Source organism: Crinia signifera, chromosome 7 (assembly GCF_055691185.1).
Source record: "Crinia signifera chromosome 7, ASM5569118v1, whole genome shotgun sequence".
In the NCBI taxonomy this organism is placed as follows: domain Eukaryota; kingdom Metazoa; phylum Chordata; class Amphibia; order Anura; family Myobatrachidae; genus Crinia; species Crinia signifera.
The window spans coordinates 52500228-52514548 of NC_139223.1; the positions used below are offsets into that span (position 1 = coordinate 52500228).

At 44.6% G+C, this 14321-nt stretch overlaps 1 protein-coding gene across 3 annotated transcripts; it reads left to right on the forward strand.

Annotated features, from left to right (window-relative positions):
- Positions 1-464: 464 nt before the first annotated feature.
- On the forward strand, positions 465-14236 carry PSMG3 (proteasome assembly chaperone 3). 3 transcript variants are annotated; one of them, XM_083153066.1, is made up of 4 exons: positions 465-643; positions 4709-4940; positions 9009-9132; positions 12412-14236. In XM_083153066.1, the coding sequence occupies exons 2-4, from the start codon at positions 4725-4727 to the stop codon at positions 12447-12449; spliced, it is 378 nt and encodes a 125-aa protein (XP_083009192.1). In that variant the 5' UTR covers positions 465-643; positions 4709-4724; the 3' UTR covers positions 12450-14236. The 3 variants fall into 3 exon arrangements, with proteins under 3 accessions (XP_083009192.1, XP_083009194.1, XP_083009193.1); XM_083153067.1 differs by having other exon boundaries at positions 630-768; XM_083153068.1 differs by lacking the exon at positions 12412-14236 and having other exon boundaries at positions 470-643; positions 9009-9278.
- The last annotated feature ends 85 nt before the right edge of the window (positions 14237-14321 follow it).

A 14321-nucleotide genomic window follows, 5' to 3' on the forward strand; every position in this document is an offset into this window, starting at 1 on the left:
CTAAACATAGAGCTGTAAGCAGGGCTATTTTTGTGCAGGCTCCAGCAGGAACTGAGGCCCTTATTCTAATTCACTCTTTCAGACAAAATATTTCTCAGATGGACAAAACCATGTGCACTGCAGGTGAGGCAGGTGTAAAACCCCACCCAAATCTAATTATCTCTGCACAAGTAACACCTGCCTCACCTGCAGTGCACATGGTTTTGTCCATCTAAGAAATATTTTGTCTGAAAGAGTGAACTAGAATAAGGGCCTCAGTTCCTGCTGGAGCCTGCACAAAAATAGCCCTGGCTGTAAGGTTGGAGGTGATGCACCCTCTGGAAACTGTAACTAGCCTCCTGTAAACTGACACAAACAAGATGCAGGCTGGTGGGTCCATACTCAGTTCTTCCTTCCTCTGCCAGCAGATGGCAGCAGAGCCACATACATTACAGAGGGAGGCACCAAATGTTTTCTCTGACACGTTGTCAATAAAGCGCGTGTTGAATGCTCAACGTGGAGGTTTCTGGGAATTGTAGTCCTTTAGCTTCCGCTTTACCTGGTGAGCTGCAGGCAGTACCCACTGTCCAGAGGCCGAGCCTAGGAGGGACCCGCGACCGGCGGCGGCGGCGGCGGCGGCGGCGTCAGAAAGGCGGGACAGCAGGTGATGTACGAAGCCGTGAGCTGGGCTCGCTTCTGACGCCACGTTGGGCCCGGGGCCTGGCATGTAACACGTGTGTGCGTGACCTGACCCAAGATCTGTGGTGTCACAGTGTGTGTCCCATATAGGTTAGAGAGCCTATGATTCATAGCAGCACATATGATATATTGTGGGTCTGACTCTGCAATTTGTCCTAGTTGGTTTGATTGGTCATTATTAGTATTATTATGAAGTGCAGTCAAACGAATGCAGGGATCGGTAATGGGTCTACACACAGGGCGATTTCAGGGCATTTTCTAAGCAATCTGACTAGATCTCTTAGAAAATGCCCCTACGTTTTTCAGTGTGTAGGGCAGTCATGTCCAAACTATGGCCCTTCAGCTGTTGTGACCCTACAAGTCCCATCATGCCTTGACCGTTTTGCTATTAGGGAATGCTAAAACTATGGGATCAGTGCCAGATTAAGGACCTCATGGGCCTGGAGATGAGTTCTGCAGGGCCTATTGTGGCCGCTGCAGTGGAATGACCATCGATGATTTGAAATCATCGATGGTTTATGGCTGATGCCGAATACTTTTGCCATCGATGGGGGGAAACAAGATGGTTTCCCTACATCGATGGCATAGCAAAACCGATTGTTTTTCTTTTTGTTCTTCAAAGTGCCGGGACACGGAGCATAGCTCAAACACTCGTGAAGCTCTGCCAGCGTGTTTTGATTTGGCCCGCAGGCCAATCACTCAAACATAATAGATGACCATCGATATGTAAAAATTGATGGTCACCCATTGCCTAGTTTTACACTATCGATGGCCAGTTGCACTTTGGCCATCCCTACAGCGGATGTGACCAGAATGGTGGGAGTGTGGTTACTGAAATTAGGATTTGACCAGTGTGGAGGGGGTGTGGCCAGCATCATAGAGGGCATATCTACACACCAACCTTAAACCAGTGATGTTCAGTTAGGTGTTTTGACTATAAAAATAAGAAAAATACATCTAATAATTTCATCAAAACTCTGGAGTAACTAGTGTATGACAGGTGAGGCAAACAGGACCATCAATGGCGCTGCTTCACCACACAGAATACCAATGCTAGGAACCCGGCTAGTAGGCAGACTAGCGCTGTGTGTATGTGGTGCAGGGAGGGCTAGGAAATCTGTGCCACCATCCCTGTCCTATGCAGATTTTTGATTGACTGGCGCCACAGCTGGCGGAAGGAGGTGGTCTCTCGAGTGGTAATGTCAGAGGGGACGGGGCCACAGATACTGGAAGGAGTAGAAAAAAAAACAGGCTGTGGGCCTGTTTTTGGAGGCTGGGCCTGGAGTTGCAGCTCCATCAGGCCCAATGTTAATCCGGCCCTGGCTGGGATGTGTAGTTTCACAACAGCTGGAGGGCCACAGTTTGGACATGCCTGGTGTAGGGGCCGTAGCGATGTGCAGCACATGCGCTGCTATGGCCCCTGGCACATCGCTGTACAGGGCTGAGCGATCTACATTGCTCAGCACTGTACCCCCGTGTGTAGGCCTCTTTACAGTTCATATTTAGTGTCCATTACATTATGTCAACGTTAGACAGAACTTTGTTGGCAGATAAGAACCACTTAGCCTATATCATCTGCCCTATAACCTATGTACACACTTCTACACAAGGCACCCTATAGTTTCAGAACTGTGGGGGGAGCATACACACTAACCGATGCAGGGAGCGACGGCCATGCTGCATCGATGATCTATGACCAATGGTGACTACTTTTACATCAATGGGGGAGAACCATGTGGTTTACCGCCATCCCTGATACAGAGCTCCAAACATTTTATTCCTCCAAGGGGTTGGATCATGGCACAGAGCTCCTATTGACCCACACAGCTCACTCAATATAAAAGCTGATGTGACCATCACTGTGCAAAACTATCAATGGTTTCCACATAGATGCCTCCACACCATGAAGGTTATCTATCATTCATTGGACAAGCCACCGATCCCTACCGCTTTCTGTTTGCCAAAGTTAGAGTCTGAACTATAATCTTATTTGTGCGTCTTCATTTAGATAGACTTGTATCTCTTTCTTAGGTCTCTCCTCTCCGATCCAATGTGACCTCACAGTTCTATTCCAGTAAAGCTCCCTGATGCTTTGGGAACAGTTGTCCCCTATGAGTGCTGCAGATACTTTCTATTCCCTTTTGTTTTGGATGTAACATATGCATGGTGACAAGTAGAACACTATAAGACATGGCTGGCCAGACTTTGGTGACCTGGGACCTACTTTCATTTCACGTGATTAGCAGAGATCTACCATTGTCAATGGGCCTGACACAGAGCTGGCCCATATACTGATATTTGTTAGTTGTGCAATTTTCTTTTGCTATTCTGCGGACGCGAGATGGTGACTGCATATTTTTGCTTCACACAACAGGTTTTGTTTTGCCGATTGCTCTTACATACACACAACACACACACACACACACAAACAAACACACACAGTTGCTTTCAATTTGCAACCTCTTACATCCCCCCCATACAGTAAACTTGTCATATACTATACACTCTGCACAAGAATACAAGCGATTGTTTTATTGAAAAACATAAATAAATGAGGGGGGAGTTGTGTACTTGCCAGGTAGTACAGTACATTGTACTATGCCTTCTGTAAAAGACAAATTGGCATGGTTATAGGACCTATTAGTCATTCATCAGCTGATAACAGGGACACCAGCATGGAACCATGTACTTGGGTGGCATATTTACACTGCAGGAGGTGGCTGTGCTCCAGCAGCATCACCTGACAGCCTCTGTACCAACCATATCCGACAATTAAACCCCACACACTACGTCCAGGAGCCGCTCAGGATGTACTTGGCGCTGTGAGGAGCCAGTGACATGCAGTGGTGGCTGTGCACACAGAGGCACTGCCACTTCTGCGAACAACACCCAACCCACACACACACACCCCGCCCTGCTGTCCAATCACAGCAGCCTCTCTCAATGAGGCACTTCTAGAAGTGTTGCTTTTGCCATATTTATTTATTTATTTTTTAAATGGGCTTTTTTTAGTCCCAGATGTCAGTTCAAGTGTATTTTTGGTCATGATCTACCAGCAGATGCCCCGAGATCTACTGTTCTTCCCAGGGTTACATTTTTGAGCAGTCTGGCCGGCAATAGACACCTGCTGCCCAGTATTCGCTCACTACCCTGATCCCTGATGGAAAGATGTGACTGACACAGCCGACTTCAGCATCACATGATCTTCCCATCGGGCACTTCCGCCTAGTTCTAATTGGTGAGAGTGCCGGGTTCATAAGTGTGCACGGGGGGATCACTTTGCGCGGTCTTAGCACTCTGTGACTGACTGTGAATTGCCTGACTGCCCAGAGCCGCTACACCTGTCACTGCACCTCCCACATCACTGGGTAGTGAGTGAATCACTTAGCCCGCCTTCCCTAGTCTCCTTCATATAGCGCTAGCGGTAGGAATGAGGGGACGCAGTGACATCATCTGTCTCTCCTGCTGTATGCAGGGGAGTTTCCTGGACACTATAAGGAGTGAGGACTGATAAAGGACCCACATCTGGTGTAGGACAAGTAGCCCAATTGGTAGAAAAACTCGACATATATAATTATATTTTACAGACAAACACTGCCCAGCCAACTAGTGGAAGCATTCTATGGCAGGGCAGTAATTGTGTACGTGACCGACTAGTTGCGCACATTATCATTGCGAAGACACCCGGCTGATCTACCTTTTTGTCAGGTCTGCTATAAGGTATCTGCCTGAATCCAAACGGTGTGACGAAGCAAACCAGTTTCAATACAAGGCCACATACACTTCATATATATGCTACTTGGCCTCATTCCTTACACACGCCTGTTTGTACAGACTATGTAGCTATTGTACAGCTCATATGAACCATTAGTCAAACTGCATCCATGAACATTGCACATGAGAATAATATGTCAGAGGGAACCGTGTTTATTCTGTGCTTCGCAGGCAGTTCTTATTCAGGCTCATCGCATAGATTTAGTCTTGGGCAGAACTGAACCTTCTTTCCTTCTGTGATCTTCTCATGAAACAGAACGAACGCATAAACTATGGACGTAAAGCCAGCGGTGGTCTCTAAGCAAGCCGAGGAAGTGATCAATGGAATCGTCACCCAAGTGGTCTGTTCTGCGTTCAGCGACCACATTATGGTCGTAGTGACCCAGTATGGGAAAATGGGGACTCTGGTGTCTGTCACCCCCAACGTGGTGTCTGGAGACCTCGGGAAGCCCATGTTGACTACCAAAGTCCTGCTCGGATGTGATGAGGTAAGCCCACGATACTGTAACAATAGTACTCACCTTGGATCGGAACCTCCATCCATCACTTATATTCCAAGCGCAGAGTTTTGTGGTTTCCCCATGTTACATAATAAAATGCAAGCTTTAGTTTATGTGCTGTTGCAATGTTTTCCTTCAGGTGGTCTATCACTTTCCTCCTGTTCTTATATGGGTTTGTAAGTGTAAAGGTGCCCACATGCAATTTTTTTATGTCCAATTGGTCAATTTTCGACCAATCAGAAGATTTTAATGCAAATTGTTTGCATATGTGAACGAGCACAATTCAATGCTCACTCCCGCGGATCTTTAGCTGTATCTTTTTGATCTTACATGCTGCAGGGAAGATCATCAGAAGATGCAGCTAACGATCTGTGGGACTTGGGAATTTGTGCGTTCGGGTATTTGGGAGTTGGGACGCTCAGTCATTCGGGTGCGTTCCGGAGCGTGCGGCTGCATTGGCGAGTTAGGACGCTCAGGGATTCGGGTGCCTTCCCGCACGGTCTAGTGAGTTCAGAAGCTCATTGATTCGGGTGTTCGGGCGCGTTTGAACGCTCCGGTATTTGTGCAATTGGACGCGTTCAGACATGTTTGGACGCTCGGCTGTTTTGGTGGTCGGGTATTCCAACATACTTGTGTGCTCAGGGATTGGGGAGATTTTGGCGCGTTCGGCGATCAGCAGGGTAGTGGCGTGTGTGTGGGGGAGTGACGACGATGATGGTGCACACCTACATGTCAGTGGCATGCACGGAAATCTTCCGTGGGATCCTGCGCCAGAAGCGCAGATCAGCCTGGAAAATGTCCAGGCATACCAATGAAGGGGTTCAAATTTTTCTGAAATATTAACATTAAGGTGCCCATACACCGTGCAATGTACATTGTTTGTTTTAAATTAGATCGCATCACATCTGGTTCAAAACACATGCGATGTGCAAAAGCACCGTGTGCATCTAATTCAAATAGTACGGACAGCACAGACTTTGTGCTGTGTGCTGGGATGTGCTGACCGGCAACGTGTACTCTTTTTACAAAACCTTTTGTCCAGGACTGACGCGGTGTGGTATAGGGGTCCGACAGTCGGGATCCCGACAGTCATTATCCCGACTGGCCGGACCCAGACAGCATGGCAAGCACAACAAAGCCCCTTGCGGGCTTGCTGCGCTCGCCACGCTGCAGGCACCACCTATTCTATTCTCCCTCTATGGGGGTCGTGGACCCCCACAAGAGAAAATAGCCGACGGCCGTCGGGAACCCGGCTGTCTGTGTTTTGACAGTCGGGAGAATGCCTGTCGGGATCCTATCCAGCACCCGACTGACGGGGAGTCCAAATGAAATCTTAAGATAAAAATTAAGATCACAGATCTTTTTAGAGTGTGGGCACCTTGGGACCAGTGTCCTAATGGAGCGTAAAGGTATAGAACTAAATGAACCATTCTGGACCATATCTACGCATCATCATCATCAACTGTGAGATTGGCATTATTGCTTGACCACTTAAATTAATTAGTGTCCATTGGGTCTGATTCAGACCTGATCGCTCATCTGAAAATGTGTAGATGACTGTTAGTAGTTAGCCGCCACCTAGTCAGACAGAAGCCCCGCCCTGTGCACATCCATTGTGAAAATTTCGCTATCCGTATCCTGTCGCACATACGCACCCAATTTACAAACCATCAAGTGATTTTTATCCTGTCTGTGTGAATGTGAGTGTTTGACCCTTCCAACACTCTGCGACAGACACCAGCTGAGCAAGGCCGGCGCTGATGTCACACACCCTCCCTTAAAACACCTGGGCGCACCTGCGTTTTTCTGACACTTCCAGAAAACAGCCAGTTACCACCCCCCAAATGCCGACTTGCTGTCTGTCAAATTGCGACAAAATTGTGATTCGATCCTTTCACTATTTGTCGCAATTTTGGCTTGCGTATGCACGCTACTAGCCATATGCACATGCAATCATTCGGTAATCGAACAGATTGTGAATTCGCACGCCAAAGTCAGTGTCTGATCAGCGGGGTGCTTGGGCCAGCACCTGTGCGACTCGGCCAGCACAAGCCTGCTTTTTCACATAACTATGCAAAAACATACAAGCAGACTAATTGATATGGGGCATGCCTATGTTCTCTGTGACTGCAGCTGTACGTGCATATGAAAACACTGTAACCTAGCATTCCGTATGTAGATACAAAGTGGAAAATATTGTATTATAGCATTCATATGCAAATCTAGTCGCAGTCGCACATAGACTTTAGGCATACCATATATCTATTTAATCAGCAAATGCTGATTGTGCATCCTACCTGCAATGCTTTGCAAATAAGACATATTTTAATGGCAAGTCACAACATGGCATGACTATAAGGGCTAATCAACAAGCAAAGAGGCTTGATGTATGTGGACACATCTGTACATTTATCCTATACTACTGATATCTATTTATCCAGCATGTGGCAGACAAGGTCAAGAGGTCCCATGCTCTACAACAGTGGTTTCAAACTCATGGCCCGTCAGCTGTTGTGGAACTACACGTCCCAGCATGCCCTGCCACATATTTTATATAATGGATTAAGAAAACTGTAGCAAGGCATGCTGGAACGTGTAGTTCCACAGCACCTGGAGGGCCATGAGTGTGACACCACTGCTCTACAATAAGTGTTTTTTTATGGTCTGTACGGGCAAACACCCCAGTACCTTTTTGTACTGGGTCACAGGAGCAGCATCTGTATTTCTTAGTGCTGCTGGGACACCCCCTGTCTTTCTGTGGCTGCCTGCATGCTGCGCACTGACTGGCACTAACTTAATGCCACCGCTCCAGTCATGAGATGCTGTTGTGTAATAGTAATCGGCCAGCGCCGGCTGTCCCATCTTTCTGTGTCATGGAACTTCTCAGTCCAGCAGCACCAGCAAAGCAGGTGAGAGAAATGGGTACGGGTAATGGGGTCAACACTATGAAGGATGACCACTAAAGGTCAAAGGGCTTAGGTTGACATTGGGAAGGTCGCCAGTCAAAAGGTCGACATGAGTGTTTGACCTTCCTTTTTTTTTTTTTTTACCGCTCGGCAGACTATTATATTCTCCCTCGCACGCCCTAGTAGATAGTAGGGTTTTTGTGAAAAACTCCTGTCAACCTAATGCTTGTATAGACCTTCCGACCTTGTTGACCTTTAGTGGTCGACCTAATGTATGTCGACCTTCATAGTGTCGACCTAGCAACAGTATCCCAGAGAAATAAGTCCTATGGTAAAAATGAGGGATGACATGGCACAGAGGGCTGATATGACTCAATGATGTTGTGAATATGAGATTAAGAAAAGACACTACCCATTGGTGGGGCAAGACACGCCTCCTCTAGCTGACACGCCCCTGGGTGGTAAAGACACACCTTCTCTAGCTGACACGCCCCTGGCTGGTAAAGACACGCCTCCTCTAGCTGACTTGCCCCTGGCTGGTAAAGACACGCCTCCTCTAGCTGACTTGCCCCTGGCTGGTAAAGACACGCCTCCTCTAGCTGACTTGCCCCTGGCTGGTAAAGACACGCCTCCTCCAGCTGACTTGCCCCCGCTGGTAAAGACACGCCTCCTCCAGCTGACTTGCCCCTGGCTGGTAAAGACACGCCTCCTCCAGCTGACTTGCCCCTGGCTGGTAAAGACACGCCTCCTCTAGCTGACACGCCCCTAGGTGGTAAAGACACGCCTCTGGTGTTTCAGTTGTACCCTCTTCTAGCTGTAAAATGTTGGAGGTTATGTGGTTCTAATCTGCCTTAAATGGATATGGATATTGGTAACACTGTAATGACCCAGTTTATTATTGGTCATGGGACTCACTAATTTCCCTCTTTGCAACCACATGAATATTGGGTCATCTCTAAAAATAACAGATTATGTGAAATATTTATTTTATTATGGAACACGCGTCACGTCTGAAACCTTTTAAGGCCATTGTCATTGTTGGCTGAAATTCAGATTTTATTATCCATCTCCTCATTATTGCCCATTATTATATGCCTGATTTATTCTAGCCTGTTAAACGTGTGTGTTTTTTCTTCTTTCTTCCTCACAGCCTATTATACACGTCTGTGCAAAGAACCTGGTGAGCTTTGTGTCGCAGGAGTCTAAGAACAAGCCAATCATTCTGTCGGTTGCATTAAAGGACAAAAGTGCGGACTGCATTAATACACTGAAAGGTGTGATAAAGAGCTGCCAGGTCTGGTGATCTGAGCAATGCTTTCTGATTAGGATATTACCAGTCATTCCTGTTCTTGCTGGTAGAACCTGGATATTGTCCTCGCTGTACATAGATCTGCTTTATAATAAATATTTTTATACCTGTTGCGCTATTGATTATTTTCATTTATATTGCATCTATTGCAGTAAGTTATGTTGGTGCCAACCCCCCCCCCCCCCCCCCCCCCCCCCCCGAATGGAGGGGAGGAGCAGAGTTCTTATATAAGATTCATTGCATACACATACTACTTAGATTTATGGTCCAAGGTCCAAATCACCACCATTGAATTGCCTGCTTCTGACACACGAGTAAGGGCTCATACACAGGGAGCGACTTGGTGTGCTGAGCGTTCTAGGCTAGTCAGATCGCACAGCACACATGGCTTGCTAGATCACCAATACGCACGTAGCGGTGTGTGTATGGGAGATCTTTGGTAACCAGTGTTTTCTGATTACAACACTGGCAATTTGGCTAGTTCTTGACTACATGTTAGTACAGTACATGCTAGTTCATAGCCAAAACCATCTGTAAAGAGTTTGTACACATTCCAAACCACTATTACCCTCCCAGGAGTGGTTAACCAACAAAGATCACACCTAGAGCAAGGCATCTAATAGTTTGCAAGGTCACAAAGGAACCCGCGGTAAACGCTAAGCAAATTAATTTTTCATATTAGCTAATGTTATTGAGGCCACCAAAAGAAGGACACTGAACCATGGTGTGCATGGCAGGATTGCAAAGAGAAATCTGCTGTTCCCCAAAAAGAAAGTTGCTTCCTGCCTGGTCCCCCTACACGAGACAGAAGGCTATTGGAACAATGTTTTGTGGACAGATTAGATGAAAATAGAGCTTTCTGGTTTAAATGAGAAGTGTTATGTTTGGAGGATAATACTGCATTCCAGACATAAAACCATCATACCATCTGTGAAACCCTGTAGTGCCACGGTGTGTACCTGTTTTGCTGCATCTGGCCCTGGACAATCATTAATTAATGGGACAATTCTATCTGAATTATACCAGAATATGCTAAAGTAAAACGCCAGGATATCTGTCCATGGCCTGCATCCAATGTGGGTCATGCAGCAAGACCCAACTACCCAAATCACACCAGTAATTCAACCAAAGGATGGTTACAGAAGAATATATTATTTAAAGTTTTGGAATGGCCCAGTCATAGTCCTGACCTTAATCTAATCGATTTTGTGGAAGGATCTGAAGTTCATGGCATTTATGTGATGCCCGACTTCTCCACTACTGTCTATATTGAATCCTAGCTCCATACTTTGCAGTTACATTTGAGTCTGCTGAAAAGCTACAGCCTTGTGAGAACTAGGCAGGGAACCTTATGGATATTTAAATCAAGGTCCTCCTACTTTTGTCGGTATTGAACCCAGACTCTATAACTGCAGGTATATTGGAATGCTATTTGGAAGCTATAGACCTATGAGACTTATGTAGGGAATTTAATAGAGAATAAGGGAAAGCATGATAAAAGTATAACAAATCCATTGATGTACTTAAATTGGAGTATGTACTTATCTATAAGGAATCTATCTATCTTATACTAAGGGACTCTCATTGACTCCAGTCACTAATAGACCCCCTGCGCTGGTTTCTTACTAACAGGGGTGACATGTGAGACTAGGAGAACAACAGCAGATCCCTATTTTTACTTCCTTCTATTTGCTCTCATTATTTTGGTCTCAAATTGGTATCACCCTCTCATTCTGTCCGTTCACTGTCCCAGAGATACACGGCAGAACAGTAGGAATGATCTGAAACCAAAGAGAACAACTTGTTTCATTCTCTTATCTTACCCTAAAATGTAGATACAGTGTGTGCAATTATGATGCTTCGTATTTAAATATGTATTAAACGCTGTATTAAGAGAAGCCAAGCCAACCAGTACCACAGAAATATACACTGTTGGTACACATATCCCCTGTGACAGCTACCCTAACATCATACATATTTCACCATATTCTTATGGTCCCAGATTATAAGAATAATTTATATTTTTACTCATCATATTAAATAATTTCACATATTGAATATATTTATTTATTATTTTTCTTTGATACGTTTATTCAAAAAATTAAAAATCAGCCAGGCTATCATTATGCCTCATGGGATGATATCCCTTTATTGAGAACATGTTTGACCCAAGCTGATACAAATACCACCAAAATTAAAATCATTCTTTTGACTTGGTACGTCATACACTTTTCGGCTGATACTGTTATACACAGATTGTCTATTAGTCACCATATCAATTCTCTTCTTCCACATTTTTTTCCTTTTCTGTCCTTCTCCTCCCTTTTACAAAAAACAATATAAAATATAAGTGTGTTGGTGGTTGGATAGAGAATCCCAATACAAAATCTTTTAATGTATATTAATAAAATTTAAGTATTTTAAAAAAAGTTGTGCCCCAACAAAGAGAGTCATCTGTTTCCTTTTCTCTTTGTATATTATACCATGACTCATGGGAGCACCACCAACAAATAAAAATGTGTTAGGACACTAAGAGGTCATAAATTAACATTATAGTTGGTCATACTGTAGATTGCAGTAATACTACAATCGTCTGTGCTAGTCTTTACCTTCTCCCCCCATCCCCTCCTTAAACGTAACAGACAATTCAACAGATTTTTCAGACTCCTTGAATCACTGACTGAGATCAAAAAAGTAATCTGATGGTCAGCAACATGGAGTCGCGACCCCATGCTGAAAAGGTTGGGACCCACTTTTGAGAACCGCTGCATTCGAACATATGCATGACGATATCGCTTTTGTGCATATCATTTGCAAAAATCTCAGTGTGTACCCAGCTTTTAGATGGATAAAGGTGTGAATTGTTTCTAAAGCAATTCTAGAAATACTAGTAAGCCCACTCGAAGCCAATGCTTCGAAAGCTAGTCGGCCATCTTGTGATTGCCTCTGTGTTTGTGCATGTGTGAGAGACAAAGAGATGTAGTTTCACTCGCTGCCAACAGATGGTAGTGTTTCAGAGACACACAAATGGGCACTAGACATATACTGGATATAGATGATGGTACCGGGAAAAATGTATACACGCAGATATCACAGAAGTTATTTCAGATCAATGTAGAGTTAAGAGTTTTTCTGTAGATCTTTCAACATAAATCAGGAAATAACATTTTACTTGCTTGGTTATTTGGATGATGATTCTTTCCAATTACACATTTATATATTTTTCAATTCTGTTTATCTACAGGGGACACAAGAACTTATTTCATTCCAGACAGTAAATAGGATACACAACCCGAATGATGAACCAAATCAATGGAAATGATATCAGTAGAAGACAAATGAACTGAAAGTAAAACCTCTGCGAGTAATAATGTAAAATGAGGTTTCAGGATTTGGTAATTTCACTGTAAGCTTGTGATAAGTGAGAGTCATCTAACATTGATGGGCTTTACTAAGAAAAATACATGTGCACACAGCAGCTGCAAAGAATAATGAACTTTTACAGTAATGGTTTTCGTTTCCCAAGAAACTGTGCAATGAAATATACAAAAATGAAAGAACTTGTTTTCACACTTGAAATAACTTTTTATTTGTTAAATTGCAATAGTGCTACTTATTGTATTTTGGGGTATATGAAATAAGGGAATTGGTTTGAAATCCTGGCGGTCAAAATCCCGATGCTGGAGTCCCGACCGCCAAAATCCCGACAAGGGGGGCGTGCATCGCCCCCACCCCCGCCTCTGCGGGCTCGCTGTGCTCTCCACGCTACGCTCGACACACTCATTTATTCTCCCTCTATGGGTGTCGTGGACATCCACAGAGGGACAAAGTGACGGGATTTTGGTGGTCGGGATTCCCACCGCTGGGATTTCGCCCGCCGGGATTTCAACTGCATCCCGAAATAAGTGTTCAATTTAAAGATACCCTGGGCTATATTTACAAAGTGGTGGATTTTATGATATCCAGATTGATTGACTCTAGGTTGACCACTATTGGTCAACCGTCCAAAGGTCGACAGGGTCAAAAGGTCAACAGGTTCAAAAGGTGGACATGGAAAAGGTCAACATGAGTGTTTTTACGAAAATTTGAGCTGACGTGCCAACAGGCGGTATTTCATGCCCTACCATCCACTGTGGCAGGCATTCCCAACCACGGTCCGCAACACGTACCAACAGTGCAGATTTTAGAGGTATCCAGACTTGACCACAGGTGACATAATTAGTACCGCAGTTATTTTGATTTAACCATCTGTGCTGAAGCCTGGACTGTTGGTGTGCCTTGAGTACCGTGGCTGGGAATGCCTGCACTATGGCGTGGAGGGAGAATATAATAGAGTGCCTGAAGCATACCGACCTATACCAACTTATTGTTATTTGTATTTTCTTAGAATTAGCGCACCAAAGATTCAATGGTGCATTCCAAGAAAATACTACAAAAGTAAGGGATTAATAGGTAAAATGATTTCAGTCTGACAATGAATCTGATTTATCCCAAAAAATAGCTAATAATGGTATTTCCCTCTATATTATAGCTGCACTATTACATCATCTGAATACTAAATACAGTGTATATATAGAAGTAGTCCACCTTTGATAAAGCTGCTGTGGCGGCGAAACGCGTCACTAAGTGCTGTTGCCCACTTGCCACCCTCTCAATTTTGGATTACAGTCCGGACCAGCCCAGGGGACTACCATCGTTCCTCCCTACTATCTTGGGACACCCCCAACTTGGAACATTACCGCTCATCACCACATGTTTTAAGGTACCTGAGGGTCACCAATTGATTGTCCTAGACCTATCTCCAGTGGACTTCGGTTATTTCTGCCAACTTGGGCCGACCACGTGGACTTCAGGACATCCCAAAACCACCACATTGTGGAGCGGTAACTATACACCTTCCCCCCTATTGGGCAAACTAGGAACGGACTCTCCCACTGCTGTTCTATTGTGGACTTGGGCCTACATTCACTTGTTTTTATATATGTCATTTTTAAATTTGTATGTTTACATGTTCATGTGCTAATGTCATTATTCTGTATTACTCAGTAAACTTTATTCTTTAAAGATCATCCAATTTTCCATATATATCATTTTTTTCATTTTAGCGCTGCTACCACTCTTTTTTTGTAGTCCATCTCATCACTGCTTCTATAT